This window comes from Rana temporaria, chromosome 9, assembly GCF_905171775.1.
Source record: "Rana temporaria chromosome 9, aRanTem1.1, whole genome shotgun sequence".
Classification (NCBI taxonomy): Eukaryota; Metazoa; Chordata; class Amphibia; order Anura; family Ranidae; genus Rana; species Rana temporaria.
The window spans coordinates 38,953,993-38,974,898 of record NC_053497.1 but is presented as its reverse complement, the minus strand read 5'-3'; the positions used below and the strand labels follow the sequence as shown (position 1 = coordinate 38,974,898).

Genomic DNA, 20,906 nt, shown 5'->3' with positions numbered 1-20,906 from the left:
AGTCGCTCCTATGGTGGGGTGTTTTTTTACTTCTGGTGTTATTTCCCTATCTGGGGTCCATGCCAGTCCTTCTAATGGTACTTCTACCGTAGCTTGTTCCATTTTTATCCACGGCTTTTCATTCCACCCACACCAATCCACTACTTTGGCTATATGTGCTGCCTCCTGGTATTTTATCAGATCTGGAAATCCAATCCCCCCTTTCCCCTTGGGTAAAGATAGAATGGTCCTGCTTATCCTTGCTGGTTTCCCTGCCCATATAAATTTCAAGAATCTTGATCTTAATTCTCTTAAGTAGCTTTGAGGGATTTTGATTGGTAGGGTCTGTATTATATATAACATTTTTGGGAGCACGTTCATTTTTAATATGTTTGTCCGCCCGAACCACGTAAAGGTCCCTTTGTCCCATTTGTCTAGGTCTGTTTTTATACGCCTTGCCAACGTTACATAGTTGAGCTCAAAAAGTCTGTTTAAACACCCCGTTATCCTTGTGCCCAAGTAATTTATATGAGAGTCTGTTCACCTGAAATCAAAATTCGTTTTTATCTGCTCCAGTTCTTCCGCTTTTACTTCTATTCCTAATGCTTCTGTTTTCCCGTAATTGACTTTAAAGTTGGACAGTTTTCCGTACTCTCGTATTTCCGTCATTAGACACGGCAAGGAGATAATTGGAGATGTTATAAAAAAATGGTGGTTTCTGATAGCTCCATTTGTCTAGGGAGGTCACCCTACACTGGTGAGCTTACATCTGCTATAATCAATACGCATGGACCTTCACATCTCAGGCCTTCAAGAATTTGCAAAGGATATTTTTTATCCTGAAGATATGCTTCAGTTCCTCATGCTAAAAGCTGCAAAAATGTGTATATATATTCACCTTGCACCAATTAAATCTATGCAGTTTTTGAAAGGTCTCTCCAGGGGGTTGGTCCTGTATTATACATATGCAGCAAGCAGAGGGAACTAGATAACATAACATACTTCCTTCTTATTCTATAGATCCTTTTTTTTATTCCCTTATTCATCAATGGCAATGGCACCATCCGAATCTGTGCGATGCCGACTTTACAGGGCCACACCGATTCCGAAAAGTAGTTTCTGTACTACGTTTGGCATCTTTGGGGTGCCATTTGTATAAACATTTGTGCAGCAACCCACACAGATGTCTTTGGGGGCGATTTCAGAGACTTTTGGCGACTTTGGGGTGCCATTTGTATAAACATCTGTGCAGCAGCCCACACAGATGTCTCTGAAATCGCCCCCAAAGACTCAGGACTGACATTCGGGAATGAAACAAATTCAATCCCGCTGTCAATGTGAACCTGGGCTAAATAAGAGAAATCCACTGCTAGGGTTTACATACACGTTAAATACCCATAAAGTCAATCCTATGTGTTGTTTCCGTCAACACTTTGGCACCCTTTACTGCCCCATCAGCACTTCGTTGTTCAGAATTTCAGTTTACAGGTTGAGTCATTTCATGGAATAATTGAAAACAGCTGATTATTCAGTGTGTCTGGGACATATTTGTACACTGAGAGTACTTTATACCTGATAGGAGAGATCACCACAGTTTAGGTGATCTGAGTTTAGGTTAGCTGAGTGTAGATGATAATATTTTACACAGGCAGGTAAACAAGCAAAGTTAAAGGGAGTTTATAGCCTTTAAAAAAAAAAAAATTCTTACATATAAAAGAAATGCAGTAAGGACTGGTTCACACCACTTTTCAAAAAAACTTGGCACCAGATCTAATTGGTACTACTGGTGCCATACAAAATGGTGCCTGCAAATGCAATGTGATTATGATCTGATTTTGGAGTGCAATTATTTCTACATTGGCACCTACAGCAGATAGCAAAAGGCAGTGAGCACAGTGCAGGAAAAGCACATGAAACGCGCCTTTCCCACAATACGTTCAGGTGTGAAACCGACCCTAAATGTCACATAAATTCTAATACAGTATATATCATTGTTTCTATGTGTAATTTGCAATAATAACTGTACATAAAGAGAGTTGAAAATCATGTATTTCTGTGGAATATACCTACCTTAACCTCCCTAGCGGTATGATTATTTCAGAAAAAAGGTGCTGAAAGCGGTACCATTATTTACAAGGAAATTTGGCGTTTTATACTGTAGGCCTGTAATTCTTAGGTCCCATACACACGATAGAATCCATCCGCTGAAAAATCCCAGCGAATGGGTTTCAGCGGATAGATCCTATGGTGTGTACACTCCAGCGGATCTTTTTCCGCGGATATTTTTCCCCTGGGATGGATTCCAGCAGATAAATATTTGCTGACATGCTAAACAAATCTATCCGCTGGAATCCATCCCAACGGATGGATCCGCTGGTCTGTATAGACTCACCGGATCCATCCGTCCGAAGGGATCCCCCGCATGCGTCGTAATGATTCGACGCATGCGTGGAATTCCTTATATGACAGCGTCGCGCACGTCGCCGCGTCATAATCGCGACAATGGCGCGACACGTCATCGCCAGAGGATTTCGGCGTGGATTTCAATGCGATGGTGAGTACACTCCATCGCATGAAAATCCGCAGAAATCCTCGAGAGGATTTATCCGCGGAAACGGTCCGCTGGACCGTATTCGCGGATAAATCCTCTCGTGTGTATGGGGCCTTAGGAATAACTCACTTAAATCTGTCCAATCAAGAGTCTAGTAGGCATCCCGGGTATGATTTTTTTTTTTAAAACAAAATTTTAAATTATAATATAATAAATAATTATAAATAGTTATAACAAATAATAATATAAATATAATAAAAATTTGCTCAGTTGCAGAATTGTTGCTGTCATTACTTTTATTTTTTTATGACAAATTTCCCCACAAATCACTATAGCACAATTGCAAGTGATTCTAATTTATTATCGCTGTTTTCTAGCTGCTCTAAAACCATTTTTGACATAAAGGGACACTTTTGGTTGCTATGGACAATCTACAGTTTTCAGGCAGAAAGAACAGTTTTTATTATATAAAAGTACATGCAGGGCACTGGGCAGACCACTAGGGACAAGGGGGGTGTGTATTTTTTACATACAGTACTGTAATCTATAAGAATACAGTATACTGTATGTAAGGGGTTTGTTTACCTTTTTGAATTTGGCGCTGTTCTCCGCCCCCGTGCGTCGTAACGTCGCAGGTAACGGAGATCGGCGGCACACAGAGGCACTGTGTGAACCGAGCGAGCACCCGCTCGCTCACACAGCGCGGTGGCATCGCTGGATCCAGGGACAAGGTAAGTAAACCATGCCTGTGGATTCAGCGAGGCGAGCCCGAGTCTGACTCGGGGTTACCGATCGCAGCACAAAAATGTAACCCCGAGTCAGACTCGAGAATACCGCCAGGGGGGTTAAAGGCTAAGTTCACCTTTTAAAAAAAATAATAAAAGGACATGCGAGGTCTGTCCGGAAAGTTACATCGTTACAAAGTTAATCAGGTTGAAAAAAGACACAAGTCTATCTAGTTCAACCAATAAAAAAAAATTACAATTACAATTACAATCCCATTCACACAATCATTAACCCTTCCTGATCCCCCGAGAGGCAATCAGATTTTCCCCGGATCAACTTTACCTGTAATGCCCCGTACACACGATCAAAATTTCCGATGGCCTAAAATCCGAATTTTTCTTCGGAATTCCATTCAAGCTGTCTTGCATGCACACTGTCAGACCAAATTCCGACCGTCCAAAACGAGCCGAGAAAAATTAAGTTCAATGCTTCCGAGCATGCGTCGACTTGATTCTGAGCATGCGTGGGTTTTTTTTCTGTCGGAGTTCCACACAGACGATAGGAATTTCCTATCGTTTTTTTTCCATCGAAAAAAATAAAACGTTCTATTTCTAAACACCAACGGAAAACACTTTTTTCATCGAAAATTCCGATTGTGTGTACAAGGCATAAGTGTTAGTACCCCTTTATAATATGTACATTTAGGAAATAATCCAGTCCTTTTTTTTAACCACTTCAGCCCCGGAAGGTTTTACCCTCTTCTTGACCAGGTTATTTGTTGTGATACGGCACTGTGTTACTTTAACTGACAATTGTGCGGTCATGCAACGCTGTACTCAAATAAAATAAAGCTTTTATTTTATCACCTCTGGGGTTTTTATTTTTTGTGCTAGAAACAAAAAAATAGCGACAATTTAAAAAAAAATATATATATATATATATATATATATATATATATATATATTATTTTTTTACTTTCTGCTATAAAACACATCCAATAAAAAAATGTAAAAAATTGAATTTCTTCATCTATTTAGTCCAATATGTATTCTGCTACATATTTTCGGTAAAAAAAATCCCAATGAGTGCATATAGTTTGGTTTGCACAAAAGTTATCGCATCTACAAACTATGAGATATTTTTATGTCATTCTTTTTTACTAGTAATGGCGGCAATCAGTGATTTTTAGCGGGACTGCAACATTGCGGCAGACAAACCGGACACCTAACTGAAACTTTTGACACTATTTTGGAAACCAGTGACATTATTACAGTAAACAGTGCTAAAAATATGCACTGTTAATGCCGCTAACAGACGATCGGACATTCTGACAACAAAACCGGATCAGACGGATGTTGGCTCAAACTTGTCTTGCATACACACGGTCACACGTATGTTGTCAGAAATTCAGAACGTCAAGAACGTGGTGATGTACAAGATGTACGACAATCTGAGAAAAATTAAGTTCAATAGGCAGTGCGGCTCTGCTTGATTCGGCGCATGCGTGGAATGTTGTGCGTCGGAAATGTGTACACACGATCGGAATTTCCGACAACAAAACTGGTTGTCGGAAAATTTGAGAACCAGCTCTCAAATTTTTGTTGTTGAAAATTCTGACAGCAAATGTCCAATGGAGCCTACACACAGTCGGGATTTCTGACAACAAGCTCCCATCGAGAAATTTAGATTGTGTGTATGCGGCATTACTGTACTTATGACACTGGCTGGGAAGGGGTTAACACCAGGGGTGATCAAAGGGTTATGTGTGTCCCTAGTTGGTGCTTGCTTACTGTGTGGAGGATTGACTGACTGGGTGAACCTCTTAGGCTGTATTCACATCTATGCGGTTTTAGTGCTTTTTGTAATTTGCAGATCTGCACTACAGAACGTGTTCTATAGGAAACCATGTTACATGGGCTGTAGTGCAAATCTGCAAAATGCAAAAAGCACTGAAACTGCAACTGCCTAAGGCCTCGTACAGACGACCGGATCTATCCGCTGGGATTGATCCGCGGATCAGTTCCAGCAGACAAATCCGGCCGATCGATTTCAAGCGGATAGAAATTTCTTAGCATGCTAAGAAATCTATCCCCTTGAATCCTTTCCAGCGGATTGATCCGGTCGTCTGTACAGACTCACCGGATCAATCCGTCCGCTCCCATCCCTCGCATGCGTCGTAATGATTCGACGCATGCGTGGAAGTAATTACCCTCCAGCGTCGCGCACGTTGCCGCGTCATCGTCGCGGCGACGGCGCGACACGTCACCGCGGATGTTTTCCGCACAAATTTTGATCCGATGGTGTGTACAACAAAATCCGGAGGAGGAATGTCCGCTGGAAACGGTCCGGTGGACCGTTTCCAGCGGATATCCCCTCGTGTGTACGGGGCCTTTGAACAACAATCTGCCTTGTTTACATTGGCAGATCGCCGTTCTGCCTTTCTGGGGAGCAATTGGCTGGTCCCAGGGGACATGGCTTCCACCAGACCCGCTGATTGGCTCCCCCTCTGGCCAATTAGCCCTTGCTGTCTATTGCATGAAATGACGTACAGGTATACAGTATATCTGCGGTAGGCGGTCTTTAAACGGTTAAAGCAATCTAACGAGTTGGCCAGAACCACCTCTGGAGGGAGTCTATTTCACATTTTCACAGCTCTTACTGTGATGAATCCTTTTTATATTTGGAGATTAAATCTCTTTTCATCTAGATCAGTGTTTTTCAACTCCAGTCCTCAAGGCGCCCCAACAGGTCATGTCTTCAGGCTTTCCATTATTTTGCACAGGGGATTTAATCAGCTTCACTGCCTTAGCAATTACCACAGCCATTTCATCTGAGGGAAATCCTGAAAACATGACCTGTTGGTGCGCCTTGAGGACTGGAGTTGAGAAACACTGATCTAGATGACACCTCGGTCCCCTTCAAAGTAGGCACCTTGGGACCTCACACAAAATGTCAGACAGTCGTTTTTGGACTCCCAAGATCAGCTTTTAGTTCTCACACTGTCAGTTGCGATCTTTGTTGATTGCAGCCCTTACATTTTCAACATTCTCAGGTGTTCTGCTTGTTGCAGGTCTTCCAGGACATGGATTACTTTCAATAGATTTCAACAGATTTTTGACCATCTTTGTGCCACACTTTTATTTGCGCTGCACTCATTGCATCATCCCTTAAAGCCTTCTGAATCATCTGAATAGTTTCCGCTGAGAAAAATTTGATGCAGATTTGTAGCTCTACTTGGTCATTTTGAATGCGTTGGTCACAAAGTGCACATGCTCACTCAACTGCATCTAGCGGGAGATGTACTTCAAGTTTCTGCTGGAGCTGATACACTGCCTGCTAGTCCTACCATTTTCTGGCATTGGCAAACTTTCAAACAAACTAGCGGCATATATTTTGCTAGCAGCCAAGAGAACTATCCCGATACATTGGTTGACATCCACACCTCTTTCTCAAACCCAGTTCCTACAAGGTATTTCAGAGATTCAGAGAATGGAATACATGACTGCCTTAGATGTACTTCAAGTATACTGTACCAGAATACTTATTGATGAATATAGTATGCACTTTTTACTGGAGGGAAAACTATAAAAGAAAAACTAGGGCAAGAGTAAAAAAACGTAGTTATACTTCTGTAACTTTAGGCCGCATACACACGATAGGATCGCCAGAGGAGAACGGTCTGAAGGACCGTTTTCATCAGTCCAAACCGATCGTGTGTAGGCCTCATAGGTTCTTTAACCTTCGGTCCAAAAAATGAGAACTTGCTTTAAAATTTAACCGATGGACGCCTAACCGATAGGTCAAAAACGATCGTTAGTATGCAAAAGCATCGGTTAAAAACCCACGCATGCTCAGAATCAAGTCGACGCATGCTTGGAAGCATTGAACTTTTTTTCAGCACATCGTTGTGTTTTACGTCACCGCATTCTGACACAATAGTTTTTTTAACCGATAGTGTGTAGGCCATTCGGACCGTTCTCATCGGATGGACCGATCGTGTGTACGCGGCCTTACAGTCACCAATATATGTCATACTGTAGCTGACTTCAAGTGCAAACATTCTGACATGCCAATATGTTGTACATATATCATTCTTTGTATTTTGTAGGTTGTCACACGGGACTTTATTTCAGTATAGGGCTTTTTTGAGTAATATTATCTAGGTTTAGTCAATAAACTCTTGAAAAGGTTTTGGCTTCTTTGTACAATTCTATAGTATGCCATCCATTTTATGCTGATCTGCTCTTGAATAATACATCATGAAAAGTTTATTTCATAGATATCATATTCACATGATATTTAAAGTCCTGCTGGGTAAGCAATGATTAATAAAGCTTTATAATCTGTTACACAATACGCCTGTAACTGGACCAAACTCCAACACACCCTACCTGTCCTCAGTGGTCAAATGATAGTTGGAATATTGTCAAACTTCATCTCACAAATAAATACAGCGGCTCGTGGTTTAGAGTCAGTGCACAGATTATTTTCACAATGGCGGTGAATGTCGCAGCAACACTTCTCCTCGCTTCTGCGGTCACTCTCCTGATTTACCTCATTAAATGGTGGATGAATGTAAAGAAGAAAGACTTGCCACCCGGACCGACCCCTCTGCCATTTCTGGGGAATTTTCTGCAGATTAGTACCACTGAATTGCCAAAGTCTCTGGTGAAGGTAAGAATAAGTACACTGAATATTCTAAAACAATGCACTCTTCTTGTGTTCTAGGAAGAAACCTCTCATAACGTCAAGAAAAGATGCAATCTAAGCTGCTCCATTTTCCAGTCTATGAGTCATATTTATATAAATTGTATGGTGAAATAAGCAGAATAAGTAGAAAGCATTCCCAAAACTTAAAGTGGTTCTAAACCATGTTTCTCTCCATGTCCTTAAACACTTAACTGCTCTCACTGTTCCAGCATTATCAAAGAGGCACTGCTCTTACCTCTTCCTGGTCTCACTGAGACACTGAGGACAGCTATAGACTTGCCACTACAAAAGTCCTCTTATGGTGAACTTTGAAGGATTGGTAGGTTATGAAATTTTGATAGCTTACCCATAGTAACCAATTAGCACATTTGTGCAGTATGGTGTTTGCATATTTTCACCTTCACCATTTATTATCCTCCTTGATGCCGCTGCCTCACATCATGATAGTCTCACCAAAAATCATGTATAAAGAAAGTAATGCCAATAGTGCTTATGTCATAAAAGCAATTGATATTTACTTTAACCCAGAAATGTGGCTACTTACATTTATTGGGCGCTTGAAGTGCACCACACTTACATTGCTTAAAATCCTTATTAAATGTATCCGTTACACCGTACAAGCCACTTGTATGCACAGGTTCTCCCACAGGGTACAGGCACCATGCCGTCCTATTGCCCCTCCCCTACATTTTACACCATAGGAACACGCGGCTTCCTCACCTGTGTGATCATTCACGTAAATAAATCTTGGGTATGTTATTAATATTAATTTTGTTTTTGATGAGATTAGACACCATATAGGTTTTGAATTTAGTATTGGGCATTAGAAGCGCGGCACATTGATTTCTTTGGTTTAAATGATCATATTTTCATTAAGGTGCCATGTTTTAAATATACAACATAGGAATTTCCTTCTTTAAGATCCGTTTCACACTGGGGCGACCTGGGATCCGACTTCAAGTCGCCCCAAGTTGCCCCAAGTCGCGCGGTCGAGAAAATGAATGGAAGTGAATGGGAGCCGTCTTAATGTACACTACTGAAGTCTCTCCGACTTCAGAAAAGGTTCCTATACTACTTCAATCTGACTTCTAGGCAACTTGTACCCATTGATTTCAATTGAAGTCAGCTCAAAAGTCGGATCACTGTCTTAACTGAAGCAACAATACAGGAAGATAACATACATTTTTCAGGCAAACCCCTCCCTCCCACAGAGCTGATTGTTGTTTGATTGGCCACTGGAAAGCCTCCTGTCCTGGAGGCGACTTGAAGTTGCCTTGTACTGTCCTGGAGGCAACTTGAAGTTGCCTTGTAAGTTGCCTGATGATTCATACCCAAGTCGTGTCCAAGTTGCCTCCCAAAGTCGTGCTAGAAGTCGTGTTGCCCCTGTGTGAATGGGCTCTAAAAATAACCCATAATAGATTCAGATGCCTTGAGAAAGCATGCTCTTTGCACAAGAAATGTTCATTGACTGGATGTGTTGTAATTGTTTTTAGCCTTTGGAATTGCTAACTAAATAAGGAGGAGTAAAAAAACGGAAGTGCCCAGGACTTTGTTTACCTTCTGGTAAGCGCATAGACATTTTCACCTATCTCACTGGTGGAGGATCTTTGTTTGCCAGTCACGTTTACAATATTATTCAACTATTTTCACTTAATTTGAACTTTCAATATATATATTTATTTTTCATATATTTTTCTTATTCTTGGTTCATTGGTCACTTATGGACACTATTTTTTAATCAAATTGTAAATATATACTCACTTATGGTTAGCGCAACTTATTTGTTCTGTTTTGATTGTATATTGTGTGTATATCACAATTTTTGTTGCAGCTTGTTTATTTTTGGTTCACTTAGTTAGTTTAGCGCAGTATCACATTTTCCTTTGTTCATTTTGTTATATACCAAGTTACTGCAGCTTTTATTTTATTTTATTTCATTTTATTTTATTCTTTCACATATCATTTCACAATGGATGTCTTTGACTATAGGGCTTCCAAAAAGGTTGACACCTCAGGGTTTTTTGAGTCATATAAAAACGATGAGGGTGACCTAACCGGTATCTTTACTCGACTTAAAAATTTAACCATTTCAGAAACCCACACTCAGTGGGACATAGCCTACTTAGAGACCTATGTCAAAGAAAATATGGTCCCACGCAGTCTCAGATGGGAAGTTGCACCCCAAAAGGGTGACACCCAGCTTGATGATTGGTTCAAATATTTTAATGATGCTGGGGTCAAATTTCTCTGCTTTTTGATCGCTAGAAAGCGTGTTAAACTCACCAGACTAGATGAGGAGATCAAAACCATTGCAGAGAAGCTTGTCCCCCTACGAGAGTCAGTGGAATATAAGGACAAATCAGAGTCTCTTTCCAAATTTCTGGAGAAAGAGGAGAGAGACCAGAAAAATAAGAAAAAGAAAAAATACAACAGAGATCTCTCAGATTATCATATTGGGGAGGTTTTCTCTTGGCAAAAGAAAATCTTGGAGGAAAACAGGATTAGGAGTGCGGAGGCGGAGATGGAAACTAATCAGTTACAGGCATCCACTTCAGCTACCCACCCTGTCAACATCCAACCTCCGACAAAAGGTCGTCCCACCTTTCAGGGTGCCAGGAGAAGAGGCTCGTACTCATCTCCTTTTAGAGTACCCAATCAAGGTAGGGGAGGTTCCTCGCAGTCATACACACAACCTCTTCCATCTAGAAATTCCAAACCATCTCATGGTTCAGGTAGGGGTGGTAACCGGGGTAATTCTTATCCCAACCAGGGGCGTCCACCCTTAACCTACCCTCAAGGTTATCCACAATACACTAGTGGTCCACCACCCCCTCCTTTCTTCCCTCCCTCTCAGGGCTTTCCCTATTTTCAACCCCCTAATTTTGCTCATCATGCTGGTTTGAGTCAATACAATCCAACATGTACCCAGGATAAGGACTTTTCTTACCAGGTAGACACACAAAATCGCTTTTACCCCCTCCGGGACAAAGAGGGACCTAGTGATTATTTTGGCAGGAATAATGGCAATTACCCCCTGCAAGGGAGCTTGTCTGAGGTTGTTAACATTGCCTATCCTCAGAATAGTGCGGGCTCCTCTGGCCCCGCGCCCCAACAGTGGGGTTTTCACAGGCCCAGCCAGGGCGTGAAACGTGCAGGCGACCCAGGAGAGGAGTCAGAGGAGGGCGAAGGGTACGAGTCAAAAAGGCAAAAGTTTTAGCAGGATCAGGAATTTACAACCTGAGTACTGTTGTTTTGAATCAGTCTGAAAAACTCATCCTGGACAAAGGTCTCAAATACGCCTTACCCCGGAAATTGAATAAATTTGAAACCTACATTGATATTCATAAGTTTATATGCAAAGTGCATATCAAGAGGTACATGATTTCTAATCCTATTCCCAATACTCAAAATCAATTGGGAGTTTTTGTGCATACTGGTTTGTCTAATGCATCCCTATATAATCCCTCAACCACTATGGCCCCCGCCATTAAGGTATTTAGGGATGCTCTTCTTAAAGACCTAGAATCACTCCCAGTTAAAAACAGTAGAGTTGATCAGGACCTTTTGGCCGGCCTTAATTCTTTATGCGATAATAAGGATATCGTCATTCGGCCTGCTGACAAAGGTGGAGGTATTGTTGTCCTTAATCGATCAGATTATCTATTGGAAATGAATAGAATTTTGGAGGACCGTGATACCTACACCCCCTTGAAATCTGATCCAAAAAATAAGTATTTGGAACAACTTGACCGCATTGTAAAAAATGGCTTTAGGGAAGGTATCATTACCAAAAAGGAGAGGGCCTATTTGGTCCCTTTGGCCCCTAGAACGCCAATAATATATTACCTCCCCAAGATTCATAAAAGTCAAACCTGCCCCCCGGGACGCCCCATAGTGAGTGGGATTGATTCCCTCACTTCCCGGGTGGGCAGGTATATAGACTTTTTCCTTCAGCCGTTAGTGGCAGTGATGCCATCACTCCTTAAAGATTCACGGCATACCATCAATATTTTGTCCAGCCTTAAACCATCTCCCAATGTATGGCTCGTCACTGCGGACGTTACATCATTATATACTATAATCCCGCATGACCAAGGTTTATTTGCTGTGGAGTATTACCTGAGGCGTAATTCGGGCTTGTTTGACGAACAAATTTGTTTCATCCTGGACTTGCTCCATTTTGCAGCCTCTCGTAATTATTTCTGGTTCCAGAACCAGTTTTACCGCCAAGACAGAGGTGTAGCGATGGGGGCTAAATATGCCCCCAGTTTAGCCAACCTCTTTATGGCTTTATGGGAGGAGGATGTCGTCTATGTTAGCCAGACTCCACAGCTCAAGCTGTGGAAGAGGTACATTGACGACATCCTCCTCCTATGGGAGGGGTCCTTTGAAGATTTACAAGCCTTCATGGAGCTTCTAAATAATAACTCTAGGGGCATTCATTTAGATTTTGAGGCAAGCCAATCCAGTATCAGTTTTTTGGATTTGAAGATTTCCATTACGGCAAACAATTTTGTTACATCTACTCATTTTAAAAAAACTGATCGCAACTCATATATTCCAGTTGACAGTTGTCATCACAAGTCCTGGTTACAGTCCGTGCCTAAGAGCCAATATCTGAGAATCAGGCGCAATTGTACCGATCAGCAGGATTTCCTCAATCAGAGTGGACTCTTGACTGAAAGGTTCTTAGAAAAAGGATATTCATTGGGCCCTCTCATGGCCACTTTGGAGGAGGTAAAGACAATTGATAGAGAAACTCTTCTTATCACAAAACCTCCTAAAGAAAAGAATTTATCCATGGTTCCATTTCTGACTACTTTTTCAACTCAACATCATAATGTAAAAAAATTAGTCAGAAAACATTGGCACAATCTATTAAATGACTCCATACTTGGTCCTGTTTTACCCTCTGTTCCACAAGTCATTTTCAGAGGTGTTTCAGCCTTAAGGCACAGATTGGCCCCCAATGTTATAGAACCACCTCCTCCGAGGATGACTTTTTTGGATTCCTATACAGGGTTTTATCAATGTAGGAACTGTCGGGTATGTTCCCTTAATGGGTGCACACATAGACAAACTCATGTCTTTACTTCTACATCTACCTCAGAGGAGCACAAGATCAAACCATTTATAACCTGCTCCACTGTAGGGGTAGTTTACTTACTCCAATGCCCATGTGGGCTGCAATATATTGGCAGAACAAAAAGACCCCTTTCAGTCAGACTCAATGAGCATATTACGAACATCTTAAATGGATTCACCAACCATTCAGTGTCCAAACACTATTTATTATCACATAACAAAGACCCCTCTAAAACAGTCTTTTTAGGGATTGACAAGTACACCCCACATTGGCGAGGGGGATCTTTGGTTAGGAGCATTTCCAGACTTGAAATGGGTTGGATCCATAAGGTCAAATGTTATACCCCCCATGGATTAAATGTGGAGGTAGATGTTAATGCATTTATTAATAATGCTTGATTAATGATTCTTACGTGTTATTCTAATTCCAGGTGGATTTTATTGTATCAAGCCAATTTGCTGTGTGCCAACTTGAGTCGAGCCCAACATAGGCTGTATATTTGTGGGTCTCTAATGGGGCGAGCCCCAATAATATAATACTATATATACACTTTTGAGAACATATCATTTCCCCCCCTCCCCCCCCCCTTTTTATTTCCTTTTTTATTTCCTTTTTTATATGGTCATCTATTTTTATATGATCATTTAAGGGTTTGTAGGGGGATGTCTTTTAATAATTAAGACGTCTTCTAACAATTAAGACATATTTGATAGTAAGGCCATCAATGGACTTGTTTCCACTATTTTTATCTTAATTTATTCAATTTTACTTTTATATTCTTATATTTATGCTCTGGCCCTCAAGGGAGCTCCCGTATTGCATAACAGGGGCTACATGATATTCACCTTGGTGACTGTCTTATTGACCATTAATATTGTGGTTGACCCCCCTGTTATTTACATATTCATTATTATTTGGGTGATACATTTTATATTAAGAAATTAATTTTAGAATGTTTATTTATTATTTTTTTGGGCTCCATGTTTAATGCAAATTAATTGGCATTCTGTTTATGGGTCATAGTGGTTGGCTCGACTCGAGAATGTACATACCCTTATTTTTATTTCCATTATTATGTTATTTTTGTTAATAATTTGAATGCTGCGTTGATGCTGTAATGATCAATCAGCGGCGTCTATGCAGCATTCGTCTTGCTATGTTTTGTGGTTCCCGTGATTGGCTGATTCCTGCCACGTGATGGCCGGGACTGCATCCATGTCGAGGCTTGGTTTTTACTATTGTGTATTTAAGCGCGACACGTCATTGCGTCGCCCGTTCCCCAGACGACGTCACATACTGACGAAACGTACGTCGGGAGGAGGAGACGCTCTGATGTGCTGCGTCTAGGTCCTGAAGGACGGGCGTTCGTAGAAGCCGGCCGGCTCGAAATTTTTAATGTTGAACATATTTTTATGTAAGTGCAATCTACCTTATTAAACCTTTATACCTGCGATACATCACTATGTGGATTTCATCTCTTTTTTGGTGATATACTCTGCTATGGCTGTTTGAGAGAGCCGTTTGCTCCGGCTGGTGTGGAGATTATCTTTAAAGGCCCTGGCTGGGTTTGGCCACAAGCCCTCTATTACAGCATATCTGGTAAGAGTCCCCCTTGTTTGGTGATTCATATTGGTGGTGGCTTTCTTTGGTGTGCTTATCGATCGTTTCATCTGCGGTACATCACCATATGCTGTATATACATTTTTTTCATGCTCCCTGGATCTTGTATCTATCCACCCAATTGGAGGAATACCATCCGGACTATCAGTGGCAGTTTCTGATAAAGACCCTTGCTGGGGGTTTCCAGCTGCAAGCCTTGACCGCTTGCCCTTCTGGTAAGCGCATAGACATTTTCACCTATCTCACTGGTGGAGGATCTTTGTTTGCCAGTCACGTTTACAATATTATTCAACTATTTTCACTTAATTTGAACTTTCAATATATATATTTATTTTTCATATATTTTTCTTATTCTTGGTTCATTGGTCACTTATGGACACTATTTTTTAATCAAATTGTTAATATATACTCACTTATGGTTAGCGCAACTTATTTGTTCTGTTTCTTGGATTATTGTCCTTGCTCTGACTTTCTAATATAAACAAAAAATAATAGATCCACAATTGTTATATATGCTGCTTACACTAATGGCAAATCAGAACAGGGATCAGTCAGCCATGGAATAAGGATTTGTTCACACTAGATGCATTGGGGCTACGCAGACAGCCATTTTAAGTACAGCCCCAGTGCATAGACATAGCAAAATGCCTTGTTTTTTTCTGTGTCGGTTCAGTACTTTATTGAGTCCATCAAGATACAATGCAAAACACAACATTGCAATGATGCTATGGTTAATGGAACATACAAAAATGTCAGTCATGATGTAAAGTTCTGTAAATGAGCCCTAACAACACTTAGTGCCTCCACGTCATTATTTTTACTTTCCTTGCCTGCAGTATCCACTTCTGCATTACCTGGTCGCTTTTATTATGGCACAGGACAATGAGACTGAATAAGGGTCCATAATTAGAGGAGCTGCAACTTTGTCAATATACTGTTGACGGCTGGCTATAGATTTTAGGGGGTTATCAGATATGCAGGAACAGTCTGACAAACCTGAAGATAGAAGATCTTCAATGGGATGCATAGACCTTCATAACATTGTATGCTCGGCTTTGCCTTTTCCAAACAGTAATGGAAATTATTCAATTTCAATTACACAGCTGGTACCAAATGACAAAATCAGGCTGTAGAGGAGTGAAGGGCTGAGATGGGTCCTGGCACTTTAGTAATGTAAGTGAAGCAGTAAGATGTGTCTCCATGCCTTGGTCTTGATGAAATATCTTCATACCTGTGACCAGCCTAATACATCAAGACAGTTGTTAGAAGCACATTAGGTCAAATTCTTCCAGTCCCAGCTTGTCTTGAACCTATACAATTCTGTTTAAAAACTAAAATCTCTATCAACAGCTCGGTGAAGAGTACGGACCTGTGTATACACTCTACCTGGCCAACCATCGATCGGTCATGCTGATTGGTTATGATGCTGTGAAGGAGGCTTTGGTTGATCGCAGTGATGTGTTTAGTGAGAGAGGGGATACGGATCTAATAGAATTCTTCTTCAAGGATTTTGGTAAGATCCTAAAAACAAAATAATTATCCTTAATTGGTGTCATATGTTTGCATTAGAGACTATCTGTAATCATTACAATGTAAACATGGGATCAAAGCTGTTAAAGGTGCACTCTAATAAAATGTAAACATTTAACATGAAAGCACACATGGGGAACCCAACCTTCCACACAAATCATTTGTTCTTGTGTGGCAACATGCTTACAGTGGCTTATTTTTGGGGGTTTTATAGAAGGAGGGGGATCATAAGATCAGATACCAAAACACTGGTAGACCCTATAAGATTTACTCTGGCCAATTATGAAACAAATGTCCCCCTGAAATTTAAAGGCAGGGAGTCATCTCCCTGTTCTTCATTAGGCAGAAACCCAATGGGTCAAGTGTATTCATAGAATAGGAAAAAAAAATAGTTGGGACTTTAATTGAAACAGAACACTAGGGCAGAGTGAATCAAAGTCCCACCCAATTAGGTTTTAAATTTAGCAATTTAAACTTCATATTCAAGTGTATACATAGTTCACTAATTATGAGTAGCAAGTGTGATTGATTATTAATAGTTGTGTACTGAGGAGTGCCTATTAGAAACAATTGCACACTTAATTGGTTTATAATGTTTGTGGGGATGTTGCACCCCCCTTCTTCTAGGCTTAAGCATAGTGTTGTGGTTAAACACAACGTAATAAGCTGACTGGGACTGAATTTGCATTGACTGGTGCCGATTCTGCTAGTCAGCACAAGTCAATGCGAATCCAGTTCATCCCAAACCAGATCATTTTTGTTGGCATTGGCTGTATACTACATTCCTAACTAATAAAGACTGTTAATGAATCACTTTTACCGTACCTCACTACACAGTCACTAATTATCCATCGGATAGACAACTTCCTCATCACTATCAGGAGCTGAACAGCCTAGGACCCAAAAATGGTCCTCACATACCACCTTCCCCACAAAGGTGTACGTCATACAAGGTACTCAGAAATTTTTCAATACGTTTAGGAAGTTTCTTAGGAGATGATTGTTTTTGGTCCCAAGGAAAACCTATAAATGGCTAATTTACAGAAAATGTATTATAAAACAGAAACTTAGTAACAGTAAAAAAATGAATTAAAGTAAAAGATACTTAAAGTTTATTTCCAATCCGCTGCAGAATAAGTACACTATTATATTGGACTCAATATGATGTATCAGAGTCATTATGAATGACCTATAGCATTCCCTTATAATTACAAGGGTAAGTGGAAGCTCTAAACTGCAAAAACAGCCATCTATTCTTTATTATAGGTCTGCTGAAGGTGTATTGAAGAGTAGAGTTGAGCAGACACCTGGATGTCCGGGTTCGACGGGTTCGGCCGAACTTCGGAAAAAAGTCTGGGTTCGGGACCCAAACTTGACCCCGAACCCCATTGAAGTCAATGGGGTCCCGAAACTTTCCAGTACTGAAATGTCTCTAAAAAACGAATGGAAAGGGCTAGAGGGCATAAAAATAAAAAATATGAAGGAAACACTGGAGGAAGCACTGCAAAATATTTTGTTTGCCCTAAATGGGTGTTTTTTGAATATAACAATAGAAAAACAGTATCTAAAGTGTGCATTTCACACGTACAGATATGCAGGAAACACTGCAAACACTGGAGGAAAAACTGCAAAATATATTTGTTTGCCCTAAATGGGTGTTTTTTGAATAGAACAATAGAAGAACACTAGCTAAAGTGTTTATCTCACACGTACAGATATGGAGGAAACACTGAAGGAAACACTGCAAATTTTTTTTTTCCCCCTAAATGGATGTTTTTTGAATAGCACAATAGAAGAAAAGTATCTAAAGGGTGTATCTCACACGTATAGATATGGTGGAAACACTGCAAACATTTTTTTTTGCCCTAAATGGATGTTTTTTGAATAGCACAATAGAAGAAAAGTATCTAAAGGGTGTATCTCACAGTAACATATGCAGTGCTGGTGTAATTTGATTTCTGAAGCAGGACTGACTCCTATATATTTCTCTCCCTACAAGCAAAAGCAGGAACCTTTCCCTAAAGTATCTAATGCAGAGTATCTCACAGTAACATATGCAGTGCTGGTGTAATTTGATTTCTGAAGCAGGACTGACTCCTATATATTTCTCTCCCTACAAGCAAAACCAGGAACCTTTCCCTAAAGTATCTAATGCAGAGTGACTTGCTGTGCTACGTAGATCGTTGAGTAATTTGATTTCTGAAGCAGGACAGTCTGACTTCTATCTAATTCTCTCCCTCAGAGCAGCAGCAGCCTTTTCCTACCCTATCTAAAGCAGAGTGACGAGCTGTGCTATGTGCCTCTAGCTTATATAGAGGCTGGGTCACATGCTGCATTGGCCAATCACAGCCATGCCATTAGTAGGCATGGCTGTGATGGCTTCTAGGTCACACAAGTTAAACAAATGTTGATTGGCTGCCCTGCAGCACTCCATTACATTGCCGAACCCGAACTCGAACCTGAACTTACAGTAAATTGTTCGGGTTCGGGTCCAGGTACCAAAAACCCAAAAGTCCGGAACGAACCCGAACTTTACAGTTCGGGTTCGCTCAACCCTATTGAAGAGTTTAATCACTTTCAGCAGACACACCCTTAAGTTACATTTTATTAAATGCATTTATATTTCCATCGGAAAAGGGTTTTGCAATCTGTCAACCAAAATCTTACTGTCTAATTGTACGGAAAGAAATTAACATTTGATTGAGATAAAACAGGATATTATTCTAATGCATATTTTGTTAAGGAAATGTATTGTATTTTATTAGCTTTCTGCTCCTGGTAATACCGAGTTATTTGGCATCTCATTGTAATTTTCCTTTTTTCCTCATAGCAGGAATTATGGAAACTGTATATTGTTTGTCTCTAAGGCCTCGTACACACGACCGGATCTATCCGCTGGGATTGATCCGCGGATCAGTTCCAGCGGACAAATCCGGTCGTCTGTACGGCCTAGCGGATATTTATCCGCGGAGATTCGTCCGGCCGATCGATTTCAAGCGGATGGAAATGTCTTAGCATGCTAAGAAATCTATCCACTTGAATCGTGTCCAGCGGATTGATCCGGTCGTCTGTACAGACTCACCGGATCAATCCGTCCGCTCCCCTCCCTCGCATGCGTCATAATGATTCGACGAATGCGTGGAAGTACTTACCTTCCAGCGGCGCGCACGTCGCCGCGTCATCGTCGCGGCGACGGCGCGACATGTCACCGCGGATGTATTCCGCGCAGATTTTGTTCCGATGGTGTGTACAAGCCATCGGATCAAAATCCGGAGGAGGAATCTCTGCTGGAAACGGTTCGGCGGACCGTTTCCAGCGGAGATCCCCTCGTCTGTACGAGGCCTAACAGTTTAATCCAATGTCACAACCCAGACTTGCATATCAGTATTTTGTTGTTCCACAGGATTTACCACAGGTCATTTGTGACAAGGCTGCATTAAGAGTTTTTTCAGACTCTGCTAAGTACTGTTTATGACCCTGCCATACAATCCCCTTCTTGCCATCTGACGTTCTCTGCTTTCCATCTAACTTTGGGTTGTTTTCTGTCAATTGTGCTGTACAATAGAAAGTTTTCTTTTGTTAACTGTATTAAATTCCATTAATGTCTAGCACAGACATTGGACTTAAATCAGATTGTTTTCATCACTAAGTACTGTTTATTAAACTTCTGGAAGTTTTACAACCCCCTGCCTGGCATCTAAAGGCCCGTACACACGATCCGATAATCCAACGGGAATTGTGTGATGACAGGATGTTGTCGGATAATCCGACCGTTTGTATGCTCCATCGGACAATTTTTGTCGGATTTTCTGCCAACAAATATGGGATAGCATGCTTTAAAATTTTCCACCAACAAATGTGTGTTGTCAGATTATCCGATCTTGTGTACACAAGACCGTCACACAAAAAGAGCTGAAAAAACACTTAGTTTTGTGTTTGTTGGCCAACAATTCTTTGCCGTTTGTATGCAATACAAGTTCACAGCCAACGGCCTTCGGACAAAAGTCAGAGGCTTTGTCCGCAGAAAATCTGATTGTGTAAAAGGCTTAACTCCTATGCCACGTACACACGATCGGTTCATCCGATGAAAACGGACCGATGGATTTTTTCATCAGATATCCGATGAAGCTGACTTTCATCAGTCTTGCCTACACACCATCAGTTAAAAATCTGATCGTGTCCAACGCCCTGACGTAAAACACAACGATGTGCAGAGAAAAATTAAGTTCAATGCTTCCGAGAATGCATCGACCTGATTCTGAGCATGCATGGATTTTTGACCGATGGATTTCCCCACAGACGATCATTTTTTTCTATCGTTTTTTTAACCATCTGAAAATTTTAAAACAGGTTCTATTTTTTTTCACCGATGGGAAAAAAACGATGGGGCCCACACACGATCAGTTCGTCCGATGAAAACAGTCCATCGGACTGCAAAACACTTAGCAGTGGAAGGGGCTTAAGGGCAAGGGGTGCACTGTGTACAAACTGCAGTGCTAAAGAGTGTGCTATGTACAGAGTGCAGGATTAAAGGGGTTGTAAAGGTACAATTTTTTTCCTAAATAGCCTCCTTTACCTTAGTGCAGTCCTTCACTTACCTCATCCTTCCATTTTGCTTTTAAATGTCCTTATTTCTTCTGAGAAATCCACACTTCCTGTTCTTCGTCTGAAACTCCACACACTCCCTGGTGTGAAATGTCGTGC

At 41.0% G+C, this 20,906-nt stretch overlaps 1 protein-coding gene across 1 annotated transcript in view; it reads left to right on the top strand.

Moving 5' to 3' along the window:
• Nucleotides 1-7,715: 7,715 nt before the first annotated feature.
• Nucleotides 7,716-20,906, top strand: part of LOC120913348 (cytochrome P450 2G1-like) — a 40,575-nt gene continuing 27,384 nt past the window's right edge. The window contains exons 1-2 of the mRNA XM_040323223.1: nucleotides 7,716-7,930; nucleotides 16,023-16,185. Coding sequence (XP_040179157.1) covers nucleotides 7,751-7,930; nucleotides 16,023-16,185 — 343 coding nt within the window. The 5' untranslated portion in view covers nucleotides 7,716-7,750. The remainder of the gene's footprint in view (nucleotides 7,931-16,022; nucleotides 16,186-20,906) is intronic.